This window comes from Lepidochelys olivacea (genome assembly GCF_965140295.1).
Source record: "Lepidochelys olivacea isolate rLepOli2 genome assembly, chromosome: 2".
Taxonomy (NCBI): domain Eukaryota; kingdom Metazoa; phylum Chordata; order Testudines; family Cheloniidae; genus Lepidochelys; species Lepidochelys olivacea.
This window is the reverse complement of record NC_140412.1, coordinates 61,153,189-61,176,406: the sequence shown is the minus strand read 5'-3', so window position 1 is coordinate 61,176,406 and position 23,218 is coordinate 61,153,189. Positions and strand designations below refer to the sequence as shown.

Below are 23,218 nucleotides of genomic sequence, written 5' to 3'. Positions count from 1 at the left end.
GACTTGTAGGCTCTAGAGTTTTACATTGTTTTGTTTTTGAGTGCAGTTATGTAACAAATACAATCTATGTTTGGAAGTTACACTTTCACGATAAAGAGATTGCACTACAGTACTTGTATGAGGTGAATTGAAAAATACTATTTCTTTTGTTTATCGTTTTTACTGTGCAAATATTTGTAATAAAAAATAATAATATAAGGTGACCACTGTACACTTTTTATTCTGTGTTGTAATAGAAATTAATATATTTGAAAATGTAGAAAAATATCCAAAATATTTAATACATTTCAATTGGTATTCTATTGTTTAACAGTGTGATTAATCACAATTAATTTTTTTAATTGCAGTTAATTTTTTTGAGTTAATCGCATGAGTTAACTGCAATTAATCAACAGCCCTAAAGAAAACACAACAAATAAGAGGTATGGTTCAACCATAGGGTTATATCCAGCCTGAGTCCAGCTCTGTTATCTTTCCGTAATTCCGTTGTGTTTTGTCAACTGTCTAGTACAGCCCTGTTCCCAAGTGGCAATAAGACTTGGAGGATGCCTTGAGCAGCTCAGTACATCCTGCAACATTCTAGCTGGAAGTAGTTTCTTCCCTAGTTGGCCAATAATTTAAAGGGTCTCTTTGACCTGATGTGTTGTATACCTCACTCAAAGGTGTGAAACTCAAAACTTTGGAGTTTATGGTTTGTTTTTGTAACTTATGAAATATTCACATACTTCTTAAAATATTCAGCTAGCCTCTATATTTGAAAGTAAGTTTCAGTTTCTTTAGAGAACAACAGGAAGGGAAGTTAGTTAATTGGTAACAATAATAGTTGGCCCAATAAGATCTGTCACATTATCTACATTATATTAATAATTAAGACTATTGATTTGTACTTCAGCAGTGTCAAAAGGGCCTAGTCAAGATCAGGGCCCTTTATGCTAGGTGCTTTTGAAACTTGGAGTTTACAAACCACTTTTTGCCAGGTATAGGTTAGAGCTGTTTTGTGCATGCTGTGTGGAGGAGACTAGAAAGATTGTCTATATCACTGACTCCTAATGGGTTTGTCTATAGGCTGACAAAATCAATACAATGGTGGTTATAAAAACCAAACCTAGAACAAAACAAAGCAAAATGCTCAAGTGTTGTTTCTTTCCCCCCCCCTCACCTAGATGGCAGGCCTGGAAGTTGGGAAGAAGATATTTGCCATTAATGGTGACCTAGTTTTTCTGAGACCCTTCAATGAAGTGGATTGCTTCCTGAAAGCATGCTTAAACAGCAGAAGACCCCTCAGGGTACTCGTGAGCACAAAACCAAGGGAGTAAGTTGTGCTTCCTGTTTTGGGAATTTAAAAAAAAGATAACTCAAGTGAATTCTAGAAGGCAAATGTCTAGGTAGTAAACAGGAAAGACAGCATTGATTTAATGTTACTGCATTATTGGAATAAGGTGTACTATTGCTGAAAGGTTATTTAAATTGCTTAAATGACCCATATACACTTATCTGAGCAAGCAAAAGTATTGTTCTTGAATAATAAAATGATTGATAAAATATCAACATGCCAGGCCCCACATCTAATCAATCTGCTTTAAGTTTATCTGTATAACATTTATCTGCCAACAACAGCAAAGGGAAAACATCAGTCACTTTTTACGTTCAAGTCTGTCATTTTAAATACACGTAGAATACAAATATAAATGAAGTTTCTCTGAATATATAGGCAATTTTGACCCACTTAGCTGACATTCTGTTTTTAACAAACTTCCTCTGTCTGGGGACTATGTCCTGACCTCACCAGGGTTAGACGCAATGATCTAAGCGGTGTTTTGCATTTCTGTTCTTGTTCTACAAATAAAGTACATAGGATTAAAAAGTAACCCCTCAAGATCTTTATTAACAGTTGGACTTTTCACAATATAATGTTTTTGACAATTCTTACGTGACTGGCGTCCCCTTAATGTAAAAGAAATATGGAGTGCCTGTTTACTGTGCAACTTCTTCAGTTCTTTTCATCTACGCCTAAGCCTTAAATACATGTGTTCAATAGAAACAGAGGAATGAAAGGCCTGATTTAACCGTTACTTACATCACATAGGTCCATTAAATTTAATGGAGTTACTCCGACTTTACACTAGCCTAAGAGAGCAGAGAATCAGGCCCAAAATTACACTAAGGACTAGATTGTGACTTGGACTACATGGCTGCACAGAACAGGGGGAATCAGAATCACCCTCCCCCTTATACACATGCACAGGCTAACCGTGGTGTGGGTCTGCACTGGAAGAAAAGAGAATTGTCCTCCCATCCACATCTGTGAGCAGGAGGGGCATCTTGGCACTGGGATGTCGCAGCTAATAAAAACCCACACAAAATAAAAGGGGGAAAGCAAAGAAAGAATTGTGTCCTAGAGGAGTGGCTCTCTGAATGTACTCTTGGGATGATGCATTTTATATACTACCTTTTGTTGGGGCTGTGTCTGAAGGCACAATGTACCCCTATATCTTTGTAATTATGTATGTATGTATGTATGTATTTAGGGTTTGTGTTAACCTTTAGTTTCTTCTCTTTTGTTTTTTGTTTTAAAAAATGTATTTATTGTTTCCCTTTCCTGGCACAGTCTGCAGGGTAAAGGCCTCTCTATTAAGAACCAAATTTAAAGTGCAATATACTATATACAGCAAATATAATAAACAGCTTTTTCATTAAGTTTTCATCAGGCTTCTGTCCAATATTTAAGGGTTCATATATGAAAGCAGTTTCCTGCATTCCTGGATACCCTATCTCTAAGACAACTTTATCCAGTGACTAGTGAGGGAAGACTATAGGATTGATTACTGTTTGTCTTAGCATGTGTTATGAATGTTCTCAAGGATGAGTTGTGGGATGGTTAATTGCAAAATTTACCAGTCTCTGCTAAAACAGTGCTCTAGGGAGAGGCTTGATCCTGAATTCCTTATTCAGGAAAAAACTCCAGTTGAAGACAGTGGAACTACTTGTGAACAAAAGCTTCAGGATTGAGTCCCATATTGGTAAAATTAGAAAAATTTAACATTTACAGGCTGGTTGGTGCACTGGGTCAGCGCTTTGGCCTTCACCTGTGTAGACCTAAGTGAAAATGAATATGTCTCAGCTTTTGTCCACAACACAAAGCCAACTTAAACTAATGAGTACTACAAGACTTGGATCTTACATAGTTTCCCCCAGAGTATGTGTATGAAGTAGGGAGAGATGCTTATATAATGCATTTTGTGTGGAAATTTTACAAAGTGAGACCATTGAGTTTTCTCCAGCTTTAGTTAATATCCAACAGTCTTTAAAAATCTGTTTGTAAAATAAGTCAGTTTTTAGAGAGACGCCTGGGCTGCAAAAAGTTTTGGATTCAGGCTCTGCCTACAATTGTCTCCAAGTGCCAATCATATTTTCAGCTTCCCCTGCTATAAACAAGAAGCGAAGTAATGATGCTGGTTTATACTCAACAAAGTACTTTTTTTTTTTTACAATATTATATGAATGTATTTTAAAATTACATTTATCTCTTTCCAATTCTCAAAATTATTATTATTGTTTATTACCATAGTGCCTAAGGGTACATCTACACAGCCCACAGCAGCAAACCTCCCAGCCCAGGTCGACTGATTCGGTCTTGTGGAGCTCTCACTAGTTGGGCTGGAGCTTGGCCTCTGAAGCCTAAGGAGAGTATATTTTTTCACTAGAATTTGCTGATTCGTCAAAATTGAAATGTTCTCCGGAAGCAGTTCTATTCTGACAAAGTTCCAGCAGAACCTTGCCAGGTTTCCCAGCTCCTTGGCAGCCTGTCTGATGGACTTTTGGGAAGCTGAGAACTTCGGAGCTCTGGATTCCAGGCTCTCGGCTCCTCAGCAGCCTAGGCTCCCAAAGCATCTAGAGTCCACAGCTCCCTAGGAGCCCAGCAGTCACTGTATTCAGGAGTTGAGGATCTCAGGGCTACCAAGGTCTGTGGCTCTGTGGGAGTCCACCAGGTGGACTACCTGTGAGCTGGGGACTCCAGTGCCTGTACCTCTGCCCAGAATTTTGAAATTATTGGTTTTCATTCCAAATTGGAACAAAACCAATTTGAAATATTGAAATTTTCCATGAAATAGAATTACCTTTCTCATAACAGTTCAACTGTTTAGTCTTACAGTCTCATCATGCTATTATCTCTGGGCCAAGTTTCAATGTCCTTACTGAATAAGAGCATCATGATCAGTCCTCTATCTTTTTTGCTCCTATTTGTACTTCTGTGACTTTCTCTGTAATTCATAGAACTGGATGGAAATTTTCATTAAAATTCGGCTTTTTCTTAAAATTGGAATTTTGGGAGAAAAGTTTTCAATTTTTCGGAATTTTTCAAATGTTGTCTATAGGAACTTCAAATGAAAAAGTTTACTCTGTAGTCCTTACTGACACATTTTTCATTTTTTGATAGCATTATGAGGTAAATACAGCAATAATGTAAAACAGAAATGTCTGAAAACCAGGCTCCTTCAAAGTGTTTCATATGGGGTCAAAAAATAGATGAACCCCAAATCGGTAGACACTTTTGAAAATGTAGGCCTTAATCTCTATTTTACTGAGTTCTCTTTTTAAAATGGAATAATATTCTCCTGCTTTCATGGGTATTGTGAAGGTAAAATCATTCTGTGTGTGAAATGCTTAGGTAGTCAGTGATGAGCACTATAGGACAGAATATAAATGAATAAATAGCTTTAGCCTAACCATCTTTCCTTTCCTTTAGCTCTTTGTATTTTTAAAAATGATGAGAAATAGCAGGGAGGAGTTCAAGCAGATTTTAACTACCTGTTATTTTTCCCACTGTGACCAATCTTTACTTTAAAGAACAAAATGTTAACATCTGATGTTTGATCTTAAATCTCTGTTGGTATTAGGACAGTGAAGATCCCTGACTCTGCAGAGGGGCTTGGATTCCAAATCCGGGGCTTTGGTCCATCGGTTGTCCATGCTGTTGGGAGAGGTAAGAAACAGGAGCTGAATGGGACCATGGTAATCATCTGTCTAACATCTGATTAGGCCTGGTCGAGGTCGATCACACTTACCATTATAATTTCAGTTTACGTATTCTTCCCTGTTGAGACAAACACCATTAACTCAAACTTCCTAATAAGATTTTTAATAGTTTTGAACCTTGAAAAATCTGCAGAATGTTATTTTGTTACAACCATAACTGATGGTAAATAGGTAGTCATTGAAAATACTGTCTTATGAATAGGCTAGTATGGCTAAAATTTAGACTCTCTTTTTTGGTTTTTACAAATATTTAGATTAGTTCTTTAAGTAACACTTATATAGGTTTTAAGGTCAAATATCCTTTACAGATTCAGGAATAATTATGAAATGCAAAAATAATTGATTCAGAAAATGGCATTTGGAAGCAATGTTCTGAAGGCTACTTAGTTATTAAATTACATGTTTATGGTCTGACTCATCTGAAAACCCTCTTGAGAACATATGTGCAGTTTGGACAAATCCTTTCATACAGCTCTGGGCTCCAGTGACTTAGACCATTTTACTAACTACAGATGTTTGCTCTAAATAGTGTTTTATGTCCTTTCTGTGACATGATTGCCAAACATCTGCCAACTCTTTAACCCAATGTACTCTGGATTGCTGTTCTGACACTGATGAGGAGCAGAATTCTCAAATTCCCTATCTCTGACTATAGTAAACAATCTGTTGTGTATTGTGAAATGCAGAGCTCATTAAAACCATATTTTTAGCCTGCGCTGTGGCAATTTACCCTCCTGTAACTGAGAAACCTTAGGGTATGTCTACACTACGAAATTAGGTCGAATTTATAGAAGTTGTTTTTTTTAGAAATCGGTTTTATATATTCGAGTGTGTGTGTCCCCACAGAAAATGCTCTAAGTGCATTAAGAGCATTAACTCAGCGGAGTGCTTCCACAGTACTGAGGCAAGCGTCGACTTCCGGAGTGTTGCACTGTGGGTAGCTATCCCACTGTTCCCGCAGTCTCCGCTGCCCATTGGAATTCTGGGTTGAGATCCCAATGCCTGATGGGGCTAAAACATTGCTGCGGGTGGTTCTGGGTACATGTCATCAGGCCCCCCTTCTTTCCCTCCCTCCAGGAAAGAAAGGGCAGACAATCGTTTTGCGCCTTTTTTCCTGGGTTACCCGTGCAGACGCCATACCACGGCAAGCATGGAGCCCGCTCAGCTCACCATCACCGTATGTCTCCTGGGTGCTGGCAGACGTGGTACTGCATTGCTACACAGCAGCAGTAACCCGTTGCCTTATGGCAGCAGACAGTATAGTAGGACTGGTAGCCGTCATTGTCATGTCCGAGGTGCTCCTGGTCACCTCTGTGAGGTCGATCAGGAGCGCCTGGGCAGACATGGGCGCAGGGACTAAATTTGGAGTGACTTGATCAGGTCATTCTCTTTAGTCCTGCAGTCAGTCCTATTGAACCATATTATAGTGAGCAGGCAGGCGATACGGATTGCTAGCAGTCCTCTTGTACCATCTTCTGCCGAGCAGCCATGAGATGTGGATGGTATGCAGTCCTTCTGCACCGTCTGCTGCCAGCCAAAGATGTAAAAGATAGATGGAGTGGATCAAAACAAGAAATAGACCAGATTTGTTTTGTACTCATTTGAAACCCCGCCTCCTCCCCGCCCCCCCGTCTAGGGGACTCATTCCTCTAGGTCACACTGCAGTCACTCACAGAGAAGGTGCAGCGAGGTAAATCTAGCCATGTATCAATCAGAGGCCAGACCAACCTGCTTGTTCCAATAAGAACAATAACTTAGGTGTACCATTTCTGATTGGAACCCTCCGTGAAGTCCTGCCTGAAATACTCCTTGATGTAAAGCCACCCCATTTGTTGATTTTAACTCCCTGTAAGCCAACCCTGTAAGCCATGTCATCAGTCGCCCCTCCCTCCATCAGAGCAACGGCAGACAATCGTGCATCTGAGTTGAGAGTGCTGTCCAGAGCAGTCACAATGGAGCACTCTGGGATAGCTCCCGGAGGCCAATACCATCGAATTGTGTCCACAGTACCCCAAATTCGAGCGGGCAAGGCCGATTTAAGCGCTAATCCACTTGTCGGGGTGGAGTAAGGAAATGGATTTTAAGAGCCCTTTAAGTCGAAATAAAGGGCTTCATCATGTGGACGGGTGCAGGTTTACATCGATTTAACGCTGCTAAATTCGACCTAAAGTCCTAGTGTAGACCAGGGCTTAAACCAAGCAGTATGATTAAGTTTGGCAAAGCAACCAGTTGAAAGAACCAGTCAATTTTGGCCTGAGCTGTGGTTCCAGAAACCAGGTCTTCAAGACCAGAGAGTCGAATACTCACCAGTCTGTTAATTACTTCCACACCTGGGTCTCAGTTGAGCTGTCCATCCTTATTCATCAAAGCATTTAAGCAAATATTTTAGTTCCATTGATCTCAATGGCACATAAGCACATGCTTAAGTGAATTGCTGAACCAGGATTCACTTAAGCATATGCTTAAAAGTTTTCCTGAACTGGGACCATGGTTTTCTGGAGTCTGAATAACAATTCTGCAGTCTTGAAGTATATTATTTAATGGGATCTGTTTAAGCTTTGTCTCTAAATCCAGATATTTGTTGGAACCACATTAGCTGATTGTGGTGTGATTTCAAGACACTTAATTTAAAGTGCAGCTATAGTCTGTAAAAAGTGATTGTTAAAAATCATAGTATGGGATTCCAAATTTATTTTTTCAATGCATTCCTCATCGAATTCAGACAGTTTGCAAGTTAAAATATGATTCAACTGTGCAGGAGGGCCCCAAATATTTTGTATCAGCCTGGGAGCAACATGTTCATTCTTCATTGGCATCTTTTGTTGACAATCTCAACAGAGGAGAAAGGAATAGAATATGCCTGGAGACCAAACTAACTTCGAACTCCAAGAGCCAGTCCCTCCAGAATAGGTTTGAGGCATGCTGGCAAGTTATTTTACACTGCCACTACCTTTGCCATACTTGTTCAGTGGATAGAGCACTTTTTCAAGGTTATCACTCTACTATGGAAACAAATCACTGAAATTTATATTTTATTTTTTATTCAAAGAGTATTCTTCATTTTTATTCACAATGATTAAAGTTAATAAAATTTCCTATTCCAATAACCGTTGACTGTTTTTTGGGTTTTTTTTTAAACTGGAAGCTAGGCATTTTCCATTACACATGAAATGGTAAAGAGATTAAAATAGAACTGAATACACAGAAATGCCCTTGGACTTGGATTTTTCACATACTGTTTGACAAGAAACTCCTCGTCTGCTTTAAGACTTACTTTGAATTACAGGGAGAGTTGTCAGAAAGCTTCTGATTTTTATTTATCAATAGGAAATTTGCTGTAATCAAAGAGCAAAGGTTTAGGACTCTGAATGGTTATAGTTATTTTCAAATTACAGATTTTTTTTATCCTCTTTTACTACAAAAGTCAAATCTTCCCCAGCATTTTCAGCTAGGTGCCTGGGGAAATTTAGCAACAAACTGACCATGGCCTCAGTTGGTAGTGTTTAACAATTTTTCAGAATTTGTTTCACAATAGAATTTGACTACGAAATGAGGAATATTAAGGGGTTTTTAAAAAATAATTCTTACAGTAATTTAGAAATTACACACTAGAAGCTTAAAACTAAAATCTGTTTCCTTACTGAAATAACATTTCCTTAATTGCACGTGCACACTGGTTTGTTATTGTTGGGTTATACATCAGTACTGGGCTGTTGACAATATGTTATTTTTAGTGAAATAGTGCATTACATCATATTATTTTTATAAGCTATTAAGTATTACATGAACTTTGCAATCAGACACAACAAAACCAACAGAGGATATCTTGTTCTGCAGTATTTTATCAGGTGAAATTTATTCTAAGACAATTACAATTAAATTAATATAGCTGAGGTTTGTAGTAGCTCTCTTTGAACAGTTTTTCAATAAAATGTTCTACAGGATTATGATATGGTCCCCACACTGGGGATCCTCTAGCATGGAACCCTGAATCTTTGCAGAGTCTCATTGACTTCAGAATTCTATTGTACTAGCAATAGTCATGCAAGAATCAATAGTAGCAGATACTGAGGCAGAATGAGGCACTTGGACTGTATGTTTAAAAGGGGATCTTTTAGCATGGAATTTGGCAACTTTCACAATTGTTTTTAAAGGGACTGTGGCAGCTGCAGCAGGTCTCCACCCTGGACAGTGCATAATTAAAGTGAATGGAATTAACGTCAGCAAAGAGACTCATGCAAGTGTTATTGCCCACGTCACAGCCTGCAGGAAATATAGGCGTCCAATGCAGGTAGACAAGTTTACTGCTTATGCCCTCATTGCTCTACCCATTGTTTTTTTTGTTTTTTGTTTTTGTTCTTTACATCCAGTTGTGGGGGGGGGGGGGGGAAGGGAGGAATAAAGGGGAGGTGGCTAATTAAAATATAAAAACTGATGAGATTACTTAATATTTATTGCTGACACTCAAGGTCTCTTTAAGTTCTGCTTCAAAAAACTAAGCTTTTAACTAAATAGTTTTCTCATGTTATCTTTTTAAAGGATTATTTCCAGCAGTATTATAGCTCTGTGCAGAAAACACCATGAAATATATTATCATCTGGATGGAGTGGAGTTTATACAGCTAGCTGTGTGCTCATGAGAACATAGCACAGTTGATCTATTTCCTGACTTTTATTAACACTTAGCACGTACAGAGCAGAGTGAATATATCCTGTCTATAAAAGTTTCTCTACACTTCCATTACAGTGCAGTGTTAGAAATAAATATTATTTCAAGGATTCTGAGTTTCGTTTTTTTATATGAGCAAATAAATTATTCTTGCTTTTAGTTTAGAAAGAAAATTGAATGTCCACAGTAATTGTCACGATAAAACAAAACAGCTGGATTCAGTAATGTAATCTTTCCACGTTCTTGGAAATTCTTCATAAACTGTGAACCAGTTAATTAACTTCACAATGTCTTTCAGTGAGTGTTAAAATTCAATTAAAACTAAATGTGAAATCCTCCTCTCAGACTACTGAACAGATATGAGATACGCAGCAGAAATAGGGGGTTGTTTCAGCTGCATCATGCAAATACTGCTTCATGAACATGTTTCTTTGGATTTCTTTGTGCTCCAGTACAGAATTGAAGCAGTTACATAACATGTGCAGACCGAGTGCAACAGATCTCTGAATTCTGGTCAAAAGGGGTAGTTTTACTCCCAGACACAGTAGCATGGATTCTTTTGCCCTAAACTGGCTAAATTAAACGGCTAATAAGTACTTTATACCTGAGTGTTTCACAGATGTGGATTTGCTATGGAGATGGGTGGGCATCCAGAAAAGGAGAACTTAAAAATTGCTTGTATGCCTATCATTAGGTGAACAATTACTGCAACTGGATGTGAATTCCGTTAAAAGTTGTTTGGTATATCACAAAATATATATTCTTCTTCCCACATATAGCATTTCCTGGTGTTTAAAGAAAAACTCATCAGGCTCAGAGCAGCATGCTGAAATTTCCAAAGATAACACAAATCTCTACAGACTGAGGGCTGTGATATTTTGGTTGTTGGGTTTATTGTTTGGGTGCTGAGTGGTTCTGGTGGCCTGTGATATATAGGAGGTCAGCCCAAATGATCAGGCAGTCCTTTTATATAGCACTCTTGGAAAACCTGGGTAAGAATAATATGTTTTGGAATAGTCTTTTGTGTTAACTTTAGTGATCTTTCTAGTGTCTGATGCATCACACTGCAGTATTAGTGATTTACCTGGCTGGTAGTACTTCAGCACAGGAGCATCCATTATCATTTGTTTTAATTGTCAAATGCTTGCTGTTGGGGACCTTCCCAGTCCCTCTGAACATCCTGCCTTGTGAGCCAATGGATGGGTTTCAGAACTGTAGCCAGGTGTGGACAGAACATGGACAGAAAATATATCTTTCCTGTGCACCCTTTTCACATCCACTGGAGCTGGCATGTCTCTGACTACCTTGATCTTGTTGGGATCTGCTTTTGATCCCTCTGCTATGAGTAGATGTATATATATATATTCTCATGCTGTTTGAGTCACACTTTTTCTGGGTTCAGTTTTATGTTCTTGTCTCTGCGTTGCTGCAGAAACTTGTAGTTTTCTGTCATACTCTTGTTCAGCTTCTGTATCATTGCTCCCTTCACCTACAAAGAGGATATCATCTGCAATTATTTTCACCCCAGGCAACCTTTCCAGTGCTTGGGTGAGTCTTCTCTGGAACATCTCTGGGGCTGGACTCATGCCCATCAGCTTGCACGGCCATCTGCAGTGACCAAATGATGGTGCAAAGTTTGCCAGCATACAGGACTCTTTATCCAGCCTTATGTGTCAAAACTCATCCATCACATTAGAGACTACAAAGATTCTAGCTTTGGAAAGTTCTACCAAGATGTCATCAATTGTGGGAAGTGGATAGGGACATCTATTTAATGCCTTGTTCAGGGGTTTTAGGTCTATGCAGATAAGTAATTTTCCTGACTGCTTCTTTACCATTGCCATGCTTCTTACCCAGCCTGTATTGGCCTTTACAGGTGCTATGATGTGCCTGCGCTGCATACTTTCATGCTCCTTGACTACTGGATTACAAAGTACCACTGGAATTTTCCTTCATGGTAAACTCAAAGGTTCCACTGTTGGGTCTATTTCCCATTGAAGCTTTCCTTTGAGGCACCCATTGCTTTTGAAAACATCCCTATATACTTTTAAAATTATCTCCATTGTCCATGGGATTTCCCTTTTTGCTCTTTGCACTCTAGCTATAAAATTCTGATGCTGCACCTGATCCAACCTGTGGCTGGTATGTGTATTGCCCAAGAGGGGTTGATGGTGTTTATCATCATCCACCACCACAAATTTCTGCTGTATCATCTGTTATTTTTTGGGTTAGTGATTGAGGTCACTTTTTCCTATGGACAGCATTAAGCTTGCATTGTATGTTATTGGATTGTGTCTGCTCTCTGTGAATGGTATGTTTGATCATATTGCAGGAGGCCCCACTGTCCAGCTGAAATCGGACTATTAACACTCCTGCATTCATGGAGGTTGGCATTGTCCCTTGCTGCTTTCCTGTCCCAACAGCCTGAATGTAATATGCTTTCAGACTCAAGGAGATAATAATGACGTTATCAACACTGTCTGATGTGCCATCTCCCTTTTATACATATCTGATTGAATTTTTCTGGGACTGTTCTCTGCTCTTGTACACATTACTAAAACGATTCAACTTGCCACATTCCTTGCAATGTTGTCCAAGTGCGGAGCACTTCTCATTGACCTGCTCATGCTGTCTTCCACAATTAGTGCCCCTCATTATGTGTATGGAACCCTGGCTACTTGCTCTCCTGTGTTCTTGACTGCATGTAGTTGTGGGGTTTTTGTGCCTCCTAGGGCTCTCATTCTTTCACTTGAGGCTTCCGCTCCCTGTCTGTTTAATGTGAGACCACCTTTCTGGACTAGCCGCTCCTGCAGTATTTCTTGCAGATGGTGATCCCAAGTGCCACAGACTGTCCTTTCCCAAATCAGGAAGTCTGTCAAGTCTTCAAAATTGCACGTAGTAGCCAGTGTGCGTAAGGCAGAAATATAGGGATCTAGCCATTCCCCTTTGGCTTGGTCTCCAGTGAAAAATCTGTGTTGTGTCACAGTTTTGTTCTGCTTTAGGGACGAATAGTTTCCCAGGGCTCCTAGGGCTGCTGTGAGGCTTGAGGCAGTGGTGTGCTTCCGAGGGGTGCAGATCTCTCTGCCTTGTTCCCCAGTAAGGTAAAATAACAGTTTTACTTTCCTACTGATGTTGTCCTCTTGCATGGCCAGATCTGTGTCCTGCTCAAACTCCTCCTTCCACTCGGTCCATCTCTGGTCTAAGCTTGGATATGCAAAATCCAGGGCTCTTGGGGGCTTCAAACTGAGTTACATGGCTCATGCTGCCACCTGCTGCACTGCAGAGAACTCACAGCTCAAATGCTGCCACCATGTTTCATTCACAAAAAGTGAAACCAAACGCAGGTTAAGTTGAACAAGTGGAACTTTAGTAAACCCTCTGCACTGCTCTGTCCATGTGGCTGAGTTGCTTCCTGCCTAACTCCACCCATTCCCTGTCTTCTTAGTGTCCCTTCAATAACAGCCCCATCCAAGGTATATGGCCCTCTGACTGCAGTTCCACTGATCATAATACAACATCTATTAGTTTCTTTGTTGGTGACACTAAATGTGACTTGACAGAAGATCCTGTAGAGTTTGTGCATGAGCTTTAGCTTACATTCATTATATAGCACTCTTGGAAAACCTTTTTAAGAATAGTATATTGTGGAATAGTCTTTTATGTTAACTTTTGTGATCCTGCACTTTCAGCAAAAATAAATAGAAATAAGTTTCAGATAATGTTACTCCTTGTGATAGGCTGTCTAACGTCAGGTTAGGAATAATAAGGAACCTGTTCTGAGTCAGCCAGAATAAGGCACCCTTTGAACCAACAACAGGTACTTAAATCTCAATTTAGATATGGTATAGATACTGACTGAATGCTGCCCATGTGTCTGAGCAGAGGAGACTTGTAAAATACTCTGTAGTCAAATCAGCAACATCTGGATCAGCCTGGGAAGCAGAATGGATTCAAAATTATTTCCTGTGGCCTGCTTGTGCACAACAAACTGCAAACAATCAAGAGAGCTCCTTGGGAAGATTTTGTCCAAAAGTTAAAACACAAAACGTTAAGCACTGACTTTTCCACTCCCCCCACCCCCCCACCCCATTCCTGTTGCTTTCCTCCAGTCTCTTCCTCCTCTATCTTTTTTTTTATCCCCACCCTAACATGCTATGTCTGTGTAATATTGTCTGATTTTGTACTGTTCGGTCTTGCAGCTTTGACAAGTTGTATATTTGTGTAATTGAATAATTTTATTGGCTATCCTGTGAAATGTGCAGTATTTGGTAACATAAACAGCTGTATGTTGTTTACCTTTTTGTATTTTTTATTATTTCTTTATGGAAATTAATTAAAAAATCACAAAATCTTAAGCGAAATATAAATAGTTCAGAGTAAAAGGTAAAGAAGATTCAAATGTGGATTTATCTAGAGAGAAAATATGTCTTAATCCTTCAGGATATTATACTAACCATTACTTTGCAGATGATTATAAAGGTAATGAATGTATATTGCACCTTAACCAAGCACAACCTGGTTTAACAGTTTGTTTAGAAGACATACCGAAGATTAACTATTGGCATCCTTGCTTAACTTTCATTTCATCCCACAATTTTCTCTTTACAGGCTGTGATTTCAGTTCAGTCACAATGCAGGATTATTTTTGTCATGTATTCTGCTATGGTAACTGGAGGGTGAGAGATTGATAGGTACATTGCATGTCAGCTATGGGGATGAGAAGGATGTTCAGCCTATTCCATATTTGATTAGCATCATACATTATTAAATACATTGAAATATTAATTTGAGCCCAAAGTATCTGATTATGCAGCCCCGCACTGCTGGATACAAGTGAGATCAAGTTTTGTGCAACACTTCTGAGGAAAAAACATATGGTCTGCATAGAATAGAGGCAATTCTATACTGAGTATAGGCATGAGGATTCCTACAGACACCTCCAGTGAAGTTCTGCAGGTGCACATAATGGAAAGTGGGAGTGTGTTTAGAGGCAAGCGGATGTGTTCTGTCCCCATGGCTGGTGTTCGACAATCAATGCAAGCTCCAGTAGGCGTGCAGCAGATTTAGCGAGATAGAAGCTGGTTCTGTTGTTTTTATAGTTTCCTGTTATAATAAGGCTTTCAGTGTATTCAAACAACTTTTTTAGGTATGCATTAAGGGCATTTTTATTGACACACAAAACAAAGTGTAGCCATATTGCATACACTGTTTAAAAAAATGAACTGATGAAATTTCTGTTATCAGTACAGTATGTTTCCCTACAACTGGTTTTAGATAAAAATCAATCTCACTCCCCTGTTATTTCCAATGTTATTGTTTGTTTTCAAAATGAAGTGCAGATAGTAATTGATAAACATCCTGTTGCGGTAAGGAATTGAAATAACTATTTCCTGTTTGAAAGCAGTGAAATGAGAAAGCTTTGATTATACATGCAATTTTTTTTCTTTTATAGCAAGATTCCATACAGTGGGTATATAACAGTATAGAGAGTGCACAGGAAGACCTTCATAAAGTGAACTCTAAATCCCCTGGAGATGAGGGAGGAGATGTCTTTGACTGCAAAGTGGAAGGTGTGATCTTTATTTTTTGCATGTCATCCTTTAGAATTTCTTTCTGTTAGCAAGGAACATAGACATTTCTCCTTCCCACTAGGGAAACTAAAAGCAGACTGCGGGTTTTAATTTACATAAGGATTTATATGCAATTGCATATCTGACATAGAGGAGAGTTAAAAATACCATCACCCTATAATACTGTGTGAACTATCTGAACAGTTCCTTGGATCCATGAGAAATTTTGTAGTATGGCATTTTCATTAAAATCTCATTCATTTGCATTCATAGGACATCTTATCCTATAAATTATCTGGATAACATTCACAAATAATAACAAAATAATTTAAGGCTAATTAAAATTAATTCAAAGTTCTGTTGGATCACAAATAATGAGTCACATATCCTTCAGGATACTTTTCAGGCAAAAGTTATGAGTCTACAAGGATGATTAAGAAAATGGTTAATAGCTGACTTTCAATTAATTTCTCGGGGCAAATGCTGCCCTCAGAGTTGTATGTGTGTCTCTGGAGCAAGAATTCAGTCACTAGTGTTAGAATTCTACAATTTAACAAGTGTTTCCAACTTTCCATTCCTTTGTAAGAAAAGCAAAATGTCTCCCTTTACAACCAATGGGTTGTGTCATAGGACAATTCCAACAGGCTTTCTCACACTTCATCTAACTCAAGCTTTAGTCAGCCCCAGACCTGAGTTTGTCTGAGTTTGAGTCACCTAGTTGGCAGCTGGGATTTCTTGATGTTCATTTCAATAGAAATTATCTAAAGATTGCTACTTCCATAGGGTCTGCAGTGATTGTTCTTTTATTTTGATTTAGGTCTGAAGCAGCCAAAACAAAACTAACTATATTAATGTTCTTTGTTGTAGAAGTAATTGACAAGTTTAACACAATGGCAATAATTGATGGGAGGAAGGACCATGTAAGTCTGACTATTGATAATGTTCATCTGGAATATGGAGTGGTTTATGAGTATGACAGTACTGCTGGAATAAAATGCCATGTGGTGGAGAAAATGATTGAACCAAAGGGCTTTTTCAGCTTGACTGCAAAGGTATGAGGCCTATGTAGAAAAATTACATTTTTATGTGTATTAATTTTATATTATACTTAATTCCACTGAAGCCACATCTATCTGTTATTGATTGATAGGGTTATAAATGTTTTATTTCAAGTCTAATATTTGCAGGTCACCTTTGTCCTGCTGACATTTTAAATCATGACTATGTGCTCAGTAAGCAAAATAAGTTATGTTGTGGTCATAAATTGAACATCTAAACTCAACAAATGCCAAAGAATTCCTTTTTGCTACTAAAAAAACTTCAAAGAAGTTCAGAGACTTATTGTAATTGAACCTCAAAACTTTTTGAAGGGTCTGGATATGAATTGTCACATAAAAATATTCAAGACCCCATTTTCAAATGGTCTGTAACCTGACTTTCAAAACTGCAGGTACAACTTTCTGAACTTAAGTTTCTGTGCATACACAAAAGTAGCAAGGTGCCTAGCTATTTTTTTTGCATATTATCTCCCTCCGAATAGACACAGAAAAATGCATCTGCAAAAACACAGATTAGGAAAATGTTGCACAAAAATTTTGAGGCTACTTTGGAAATTTTCACCTAAATACTTCCAAAGCCGCAAAAGTGGGACTTCTTATTAATAACATGGGAAAGATGGCTTAATTAGAGCTGTTGCATTTTACATCTAACTATTAATTCATGTACGAATACAGTTTTTATTAATTCCTGTTTTATCACTTACACAGTTACAGGCAAGGATAAATAGAAATTAAAGGCAAAACTTTGTGGAGTGAATTCAATTTCAGGTTATCTTTTCATTGATTAAATCATTGAACCACAGGGATGTTATTACTTGCTCTAATAATACAGTATGTAGAAGTGTTTATAATTTAAATATTTTTTACTAATCTTGTATTTTTAGGATTAATTTTTCCACTGCCATACTCTGAATATTTGTAAGAAAAATAGAGTTTTCAGAATGCTGACTTTTGGCCTCAATTAGTACAACTACTTTATACTGAGTCAAGCCAGTTCAGGAATTGGTTGCAGATCTTCAAGGAACACCTAGGTGCTGCAGAAAGTGGGGCTGGTTAATCATTGTGTCTATCTTCCCTCTAAAGATACATCTACAATTAAGATGGGATGTAGACTACAGACACTGCCTGCCCAGCTAGCACAGATCTAAATACCAGTGTAGACAGTGAGGCATGGCTTAGACGGGTAGAGTACCCTGCATACCTGAACCCTAGGGTGTATACTCTACGGCAGTGCTTCTCAAGCTATCTGATGTGACAGACCGGCAATTTTTTTTTCCAGTGTGTGCACAGACTGGCAGCCGATGGCTTGCGGACCGGCAGCGGTCCGCGGACCACCACTTTGAGTAGCACTGCCCTACGGGACTCTGTATATGCTCAAGCATTGCATGCCACATCTTAGCTGATATTTTTAGCAGTGTATTGTCCTGCTGCCTCCCCCTGGTGGAACCTTTCCCTATTGCCTCCCTGCTGCTGGAGCCTTTCACTGCCACTTGTAGCTTCATGCCACAGTGAAAAATGTGGCACGTAGTTACATATGTTGTGCCTGTACTCTACATGCCTCCATAAGTGTAGACATAGTCTAAGTCAGTACTGACCACTGTCTCATTACGGTATCGGGAATCACTGTGCTACTGCAAAAACTGGGCTTGATTCTTAACTGGATTGCACTGTGTATAATTGTTTACACTTGTGCAAAGTGGGTGTATAACACTACAAACTCAGAATGGTAGCATTTTACTTCTGCTTTACACTGATGCACCAAGTGTAGGTTAATCAAGAATCAGACCCCCTAATGTCTTTCATGTGGGATGTTAAACAGAGATTATGGTAATTTAAAATGTCATGGCTCTTGATTCAAGTCCAACTTGAAATTTCAGAAAGTGGTTTCACATTCTACTAAAGTAAATTTCTCTGCACTTGCAGTTGGATATAATACTTTTCTTCATTTTCTTCCTTGTGTTGCTTTGCAGTGTTAAATAGTTGTATATTCCTTGTCAAAGGCAGCTATGTTTCAGTAGGGTGGGGAAGGGGCCCTTCTGCATTGCTTTCCTACACTGAGGAGGGATGAGGCTTAATTAGTGAAAGTTTGTAAAGCAGGTCAAGGTTCTCAAATGAAAGATACTATAGTAGTGCAGAGTTTTACCATTATTAAATATATAATGAAAATGTGATCCAAATGTGATCCAAAGATCTGCAGAAGATTTGGTACTGTGTTTAAATAAACTTCATTATAGCAATAGAAGAAGCAAAATATTCTGAAGAAAAGTTTTGCGTTATTAATTAGATCTGAGGAAACTGAAGCTTTTAATTATGGCCAAAGCAACTGGGAATCTTTAATTAATTTACTGACTGAGTACAGTAAAAGAGTTGTATCTTAATGAATATGATAATTATCGGCTCATCTCATCTATTTTGAACAAATAGTAAAAATGACTGAGCTGAGTTCTCATGTATGCTGATTTAGTGACTCAGTATCACATAATCTGTCAACAGGTTAGTTTTATTATAAATCTTGTAGCTCATAAATAATTGAAATGAATGCTTGCTAGCAGAAAATGTATTTCAAGAGAGACATAATGGTTACATTAAGAGTGATAGAACAAGTCCATAACCACATGTGGTCATGAAACACTGTACGTAACATGTATAGTTGGAGTTGCTACTACTAAGACAAGGAGTTACTAAAAGGAACCCTTTTCTCCCCAAGCATCATCCTTTCTAGTTACTCAGCGTACCTAAAATGTTAAGGGACAATTGATTTTCAGGTTTTTTTGCTTGTAAATATCAGGACTGATAAGTAATGTTCATTTTAGTCATCTGACTTCATAATGTACTGCCATTGTCTTTATTACTACAGATTCTCGAAGCACTGGCTAAAAGTGATGAGCATTTTGTGCAAAACTGCAACAGCCTGAATTCTTTAAATGAAGTAATCCCCACTGACCTCCAAAGTAGATTCAGTGTAATTTGCAGTGAGAAAATTGAGCATATCTACCGAAGAATCTCTAGTTATAAAAAGGTATGGATCAGAAAATGTCTTGAAAATCTGCTATTTCCTTGTTGTGAAAGAACCAACAAAAAGTAATGAATTTGAATGTCTATTAAACATTTTGGTTGCAATGACAAAACTGGTGATTAAATTTGACCCACCCAGATGCCTGAGTACCTAAACTGAGTAATTGCATAATTTTATTGTAATGGGGTATATAAACTGATGAGGAAGGTGCCAGAAAGTGCTAGTTCCACCCGTCTGGTTTTGTCAATCATGCATAATAGGTAGGAGGCCTTTAAAATGCAGGAAACTGCAGTCAGTTGGGGTGGAAGGAGCAGGACTGCTCTAGGTAGGAGACTGCTGTAGTGAGTCCTGGAGCCACCAGGGGAATACCCATCTGAGAGATCTTCACCCCCACCCTACCAGGGAGTGCAGTGAGCGCCCAGAGAGAGACTAAAGAAGTCTTGCAAGGGACAGGGGCCCCTTGTAACCAGTAAGGAACCAGGAGCTGGAGCTACCCAGTGCAAGTACCTGGGAGTGGTCAGGTTCTCCCAGCATCAGGGAGAAAAACCTCAGGAAGTCCTTTACATATACATGTGCCCTTCATTGTGCCTTTCATTCATGGGATAAGTCTTATCCTGTCTTCGTCTTGTTGAGCATATAGATAGTAACCAACTTGTTAACCAGAAATTCTGTGTATTTCCTATGAAAGACCAAAAGCACTCTGTTTTGTAGCATTCACAAATCTAGTGAATTTTCATAACTTACCCAATGTGAAGCGATATTAGTGATATTAAATTCTTATCATATTGCATGTTAATTTAAAATATAAAGTTGTTATAATTTAACTCCTCACTTGCAGACTGTAGTTTGAGTCAACCCTTTCCACCTTTCCTATTGACAGACTGCACTGTAAATTATCGGACAACTGTTAGCTAACCGTTGAGTTTGTAAATATGTCAAAAAGTGTATTGCATATTATAAGTAAATGAGTGAATGCATTTATTGAGTTTGGTCTGTAGTTTCATGCTACTTCTGTGTGTCACCAAGGGAAGGTCATGCCTGACTAATCTAATCGCCTTTTATGATGAGATTACTGGTTCTGTGGATGAAGGGAAAGCAGTGGATGTATTGTTTCTTGACTTTAGCAAAGCTTTTGACACGGTCTCCCACAGTATTCTTGTCAGCAAGTTAAGGAAGTATGGGCTGGATGAATGCACTACAAGGTGGGTAGAAAGCTGGCTAGATTGTCGGGCTCAACGGGTAGTGATCAATGGCTCCATATCTAGTTGGCAGCCGGTATCAAGTGGAGTACCCCAAGGGTCGGTCCTGGGGCCAGTTTTGTTCAATATCTTCATAAATGATCTGGAGGATGGTGTGGATTGCACTCTCAGCAAATTTGCAGATGATACTAAACTGGGAGGAGTGGTAGATACGCTGGAGGGGAGGGATAGGATACAGAAGGACCTAGACAAATTGGAGGATTGGGCCAAAAGAAATCTGATGAGGTTCAATAAGGATAAGTGCAGGGTCCTGCACTTAGGACGGAAGAACCCAATGCACAGCTACAGACTAGGGACCGAATGGCTAGGCAGCAGTTCTGCGGAAAAGGACCTAGGGGTGACAGTGGACGAGAAGCTGGATATGAGTCAGCAGTGTGCCCTTGTTGCCAAGAAGGCCAATGGCATTTTGGGATGTATAAGTAGGGGCATAGCGAGCAGATCGAGGGACGTGATCGTCCCCTTCTATTCGACATTGGTGAGGCCTCATCTGGAGTACTGTGTCCAGTTTTGGGCCCCACACTACAAGAAGGATGTGGATAAATTGGAGAGAGTCCAGCGAAGGGCAACAAAAATGATTAGGGGACTGGAACACATGAGTTATGAGGAGAGGCTGAGGGAGCTGGGATTGTTTAGCCTGCAGAAGAGAAGAATGAGGGGGGATTTGATAGCTGCTTTCAACTACCTGAAAGGGGGTTCCAAAGAGGATGGCTCTAGACTGTTCTCAATGGTAGCAGATGACAGAACGAGGAGTAATGGTCTCAAGTTGCAGTGGGGGAGGTTTAGATTGGATATTAGGAAAAACTTTTTCACTAAGAGGGTGGTGAAACACTGGAATGTGTTACCTAGGGAGGTGGTAGAATCTCCTTCCTTAGAGGTTTTTAAGGTCAGGCTTGACAAAGCCCTGGCTGGGATGATTTAACTGGGAATTGGTCCTGCTTTGAGCAGGGGGTTGGACTAGATGACCTTCTGGGGTCCCTTCCAACCCTGATATTCTATGATTCTATGATTCTATGACTAGTTTAACTAAGTTAGGCATAAACTAATCAAACCTTTGTCCATTCCCCCAAGTGAACCTGCATTTCTCTCCTCCTGACCTCTACTTTCCTCCCTCCCTTACCCCAATTATTTGTGAATTGTGGGGCCAATCTGAACTAGGTCTGATACCTCTCCTTTGAACTGTTTGCACCCTCTGTCATCTGGATCTAGAATGTGAGATTTGCAAACTGATCTGTTCTGGGATTTTGCAAGCAAAAATTCAAAATAGAGGTGAGAGGTTTAATGTGGACTCTAACAGACCCTGCATATTTCTGTGAAAAATTGGAGGAGGGATGGGACAGAGGTCGGGGGGTAGGGGGGAGTTGCTTCCTAGTGGGTAATGACCCTTTCTTAGGGTATGTCTACTCAGCAGCTGGGAGGGTGCTCCCTAATGAAGGTGGACAGCCCTTGTCCAGCTTGAGCTAGCACATTAAATATAGCAGTGTGGCTGCGGTGACATAGGTGGTAACTTGGGCTAGCTGCCCAAATACAATCCTGCTGAACCCGTGAGTACATATGTGGGTGGCTAGCCCAGGCTCCCACCAATGCTGCTGGAGTCATATTGCTATTTTTAGCATACTAGCTCGAGCAGAGCTATAGTGTGTCTGTCTACCTACACTAGGAAGCACCCTCCAAGCTGCTGGGTAGACATACCCCTGGAGACTTTGGCCAGTATAAGTCTAAATATCCAGACTTTCTTATGTCTATCTAAAGTGAACGTCAGGTTTCTTGAGATGGGAGCATCACTTATTTTAACCACGCAGTCAGAAATGTTGGTTTAGAGGTTAGGTAACTAATAGCTGTCTCGTATACCTTTCCTGTTTCCTACTGTGAACTGAGTATGATCCTAGTCTCTATGAACAAGAGTGAAGGACAAGAACAGCAAGAGTTTGAGTCTAGGTTGAAGTACAATGGCACAGCCATGTTGGAAAACTTCACAGAGCCTTTAATTGCAATATCTGCTTCTAGCCAGTGTAATCCGCACTTTCAGAAGCCTCAAACTCACCCTCACCAAAATCAATAAGCATGATGCAGGTTTACAGTTTAGCTCTTAATGACTGTTAGAAACGCTGTTAGAGTGTTCACATTCCAGGAATAGATATACCCTTCTTTTGGCAAGATAAATGTAACCATAGTAACAAAAGTCTCTTAGAATGCCTTAGCTTTACTGTAAGTTTCACTGTGAAAGTTTGAACTCCATAAATAGAAACCCAGTGGCTTTCTGCAGTTCCTGTTATTTCAGAATATTTTGCTTGTAATACACTTTGAGTTCAGTGCCATGGGCCCCAGATGTTTCTCAATACATGTATGAAAATAAGTTTGGACTTCACTTATGACCTGATTAAATCATAACCAGGCATTTGGTCTCTGTGGAACAGGATGTGTGGGAGATTCAAATATGAAATATGTACTGCTTGGAGGAACATTTTTACCATTAAATGTTCTTAGTGCCTTCTTAATTCTTGGTACATTCTTCAGTTTTAAACAATTCCATAATTGGACTTTGTGTAATCTCCAGGATCCTGTCCTAGATACAAATATTTAAGTATACTTCATTAGTTGAATCCTGGTTGT

The 23,218-nt window shown here is 39.3% G+C and overlaps 1 protein-coding gene across 3 annotated transcripts in view; it reads left to right on the top strand.

Moving 5' to 3' along the window:
- The window catches only part of PREX2 (phosphatidylinositol-3,4,5-trisphosphate dependent Rac exchange factor 2), a 304,934-nt gene that overhangs the window by 162,931 nt on the left and 118,785 nt on the right, over positions 1-23,218 (top strand). For all 3 annotated transcript variants that reach the window (XM_084620586.1, XM_084620587.1, XM_084620585.1), the window contains 6 exons: positions 1,164-1,312; positions 4,899-4,984; positions 9,192-9,328; positions 15,158-15,275; positions 16,143-16,327; positions 19,191-19,352. In XM_084620586.1, the coding sequence (XP_084476712.1) occupies positions 1,164-1,312; positions 4,899-4,984; positions 9,192-9,328; positions 15,158-15,275; positions 16,143-16,327; positions 19,191-19,352 (837 nt within the window). The remainder of the gene's footprint in view (positions 1-1,163; positions 1,313-4,898; positions 4,985-9,191; positions 9,329-15,157; positions 15,276-16,142; positions 16,328-19,190; positions 19,353-23,218) is intronic.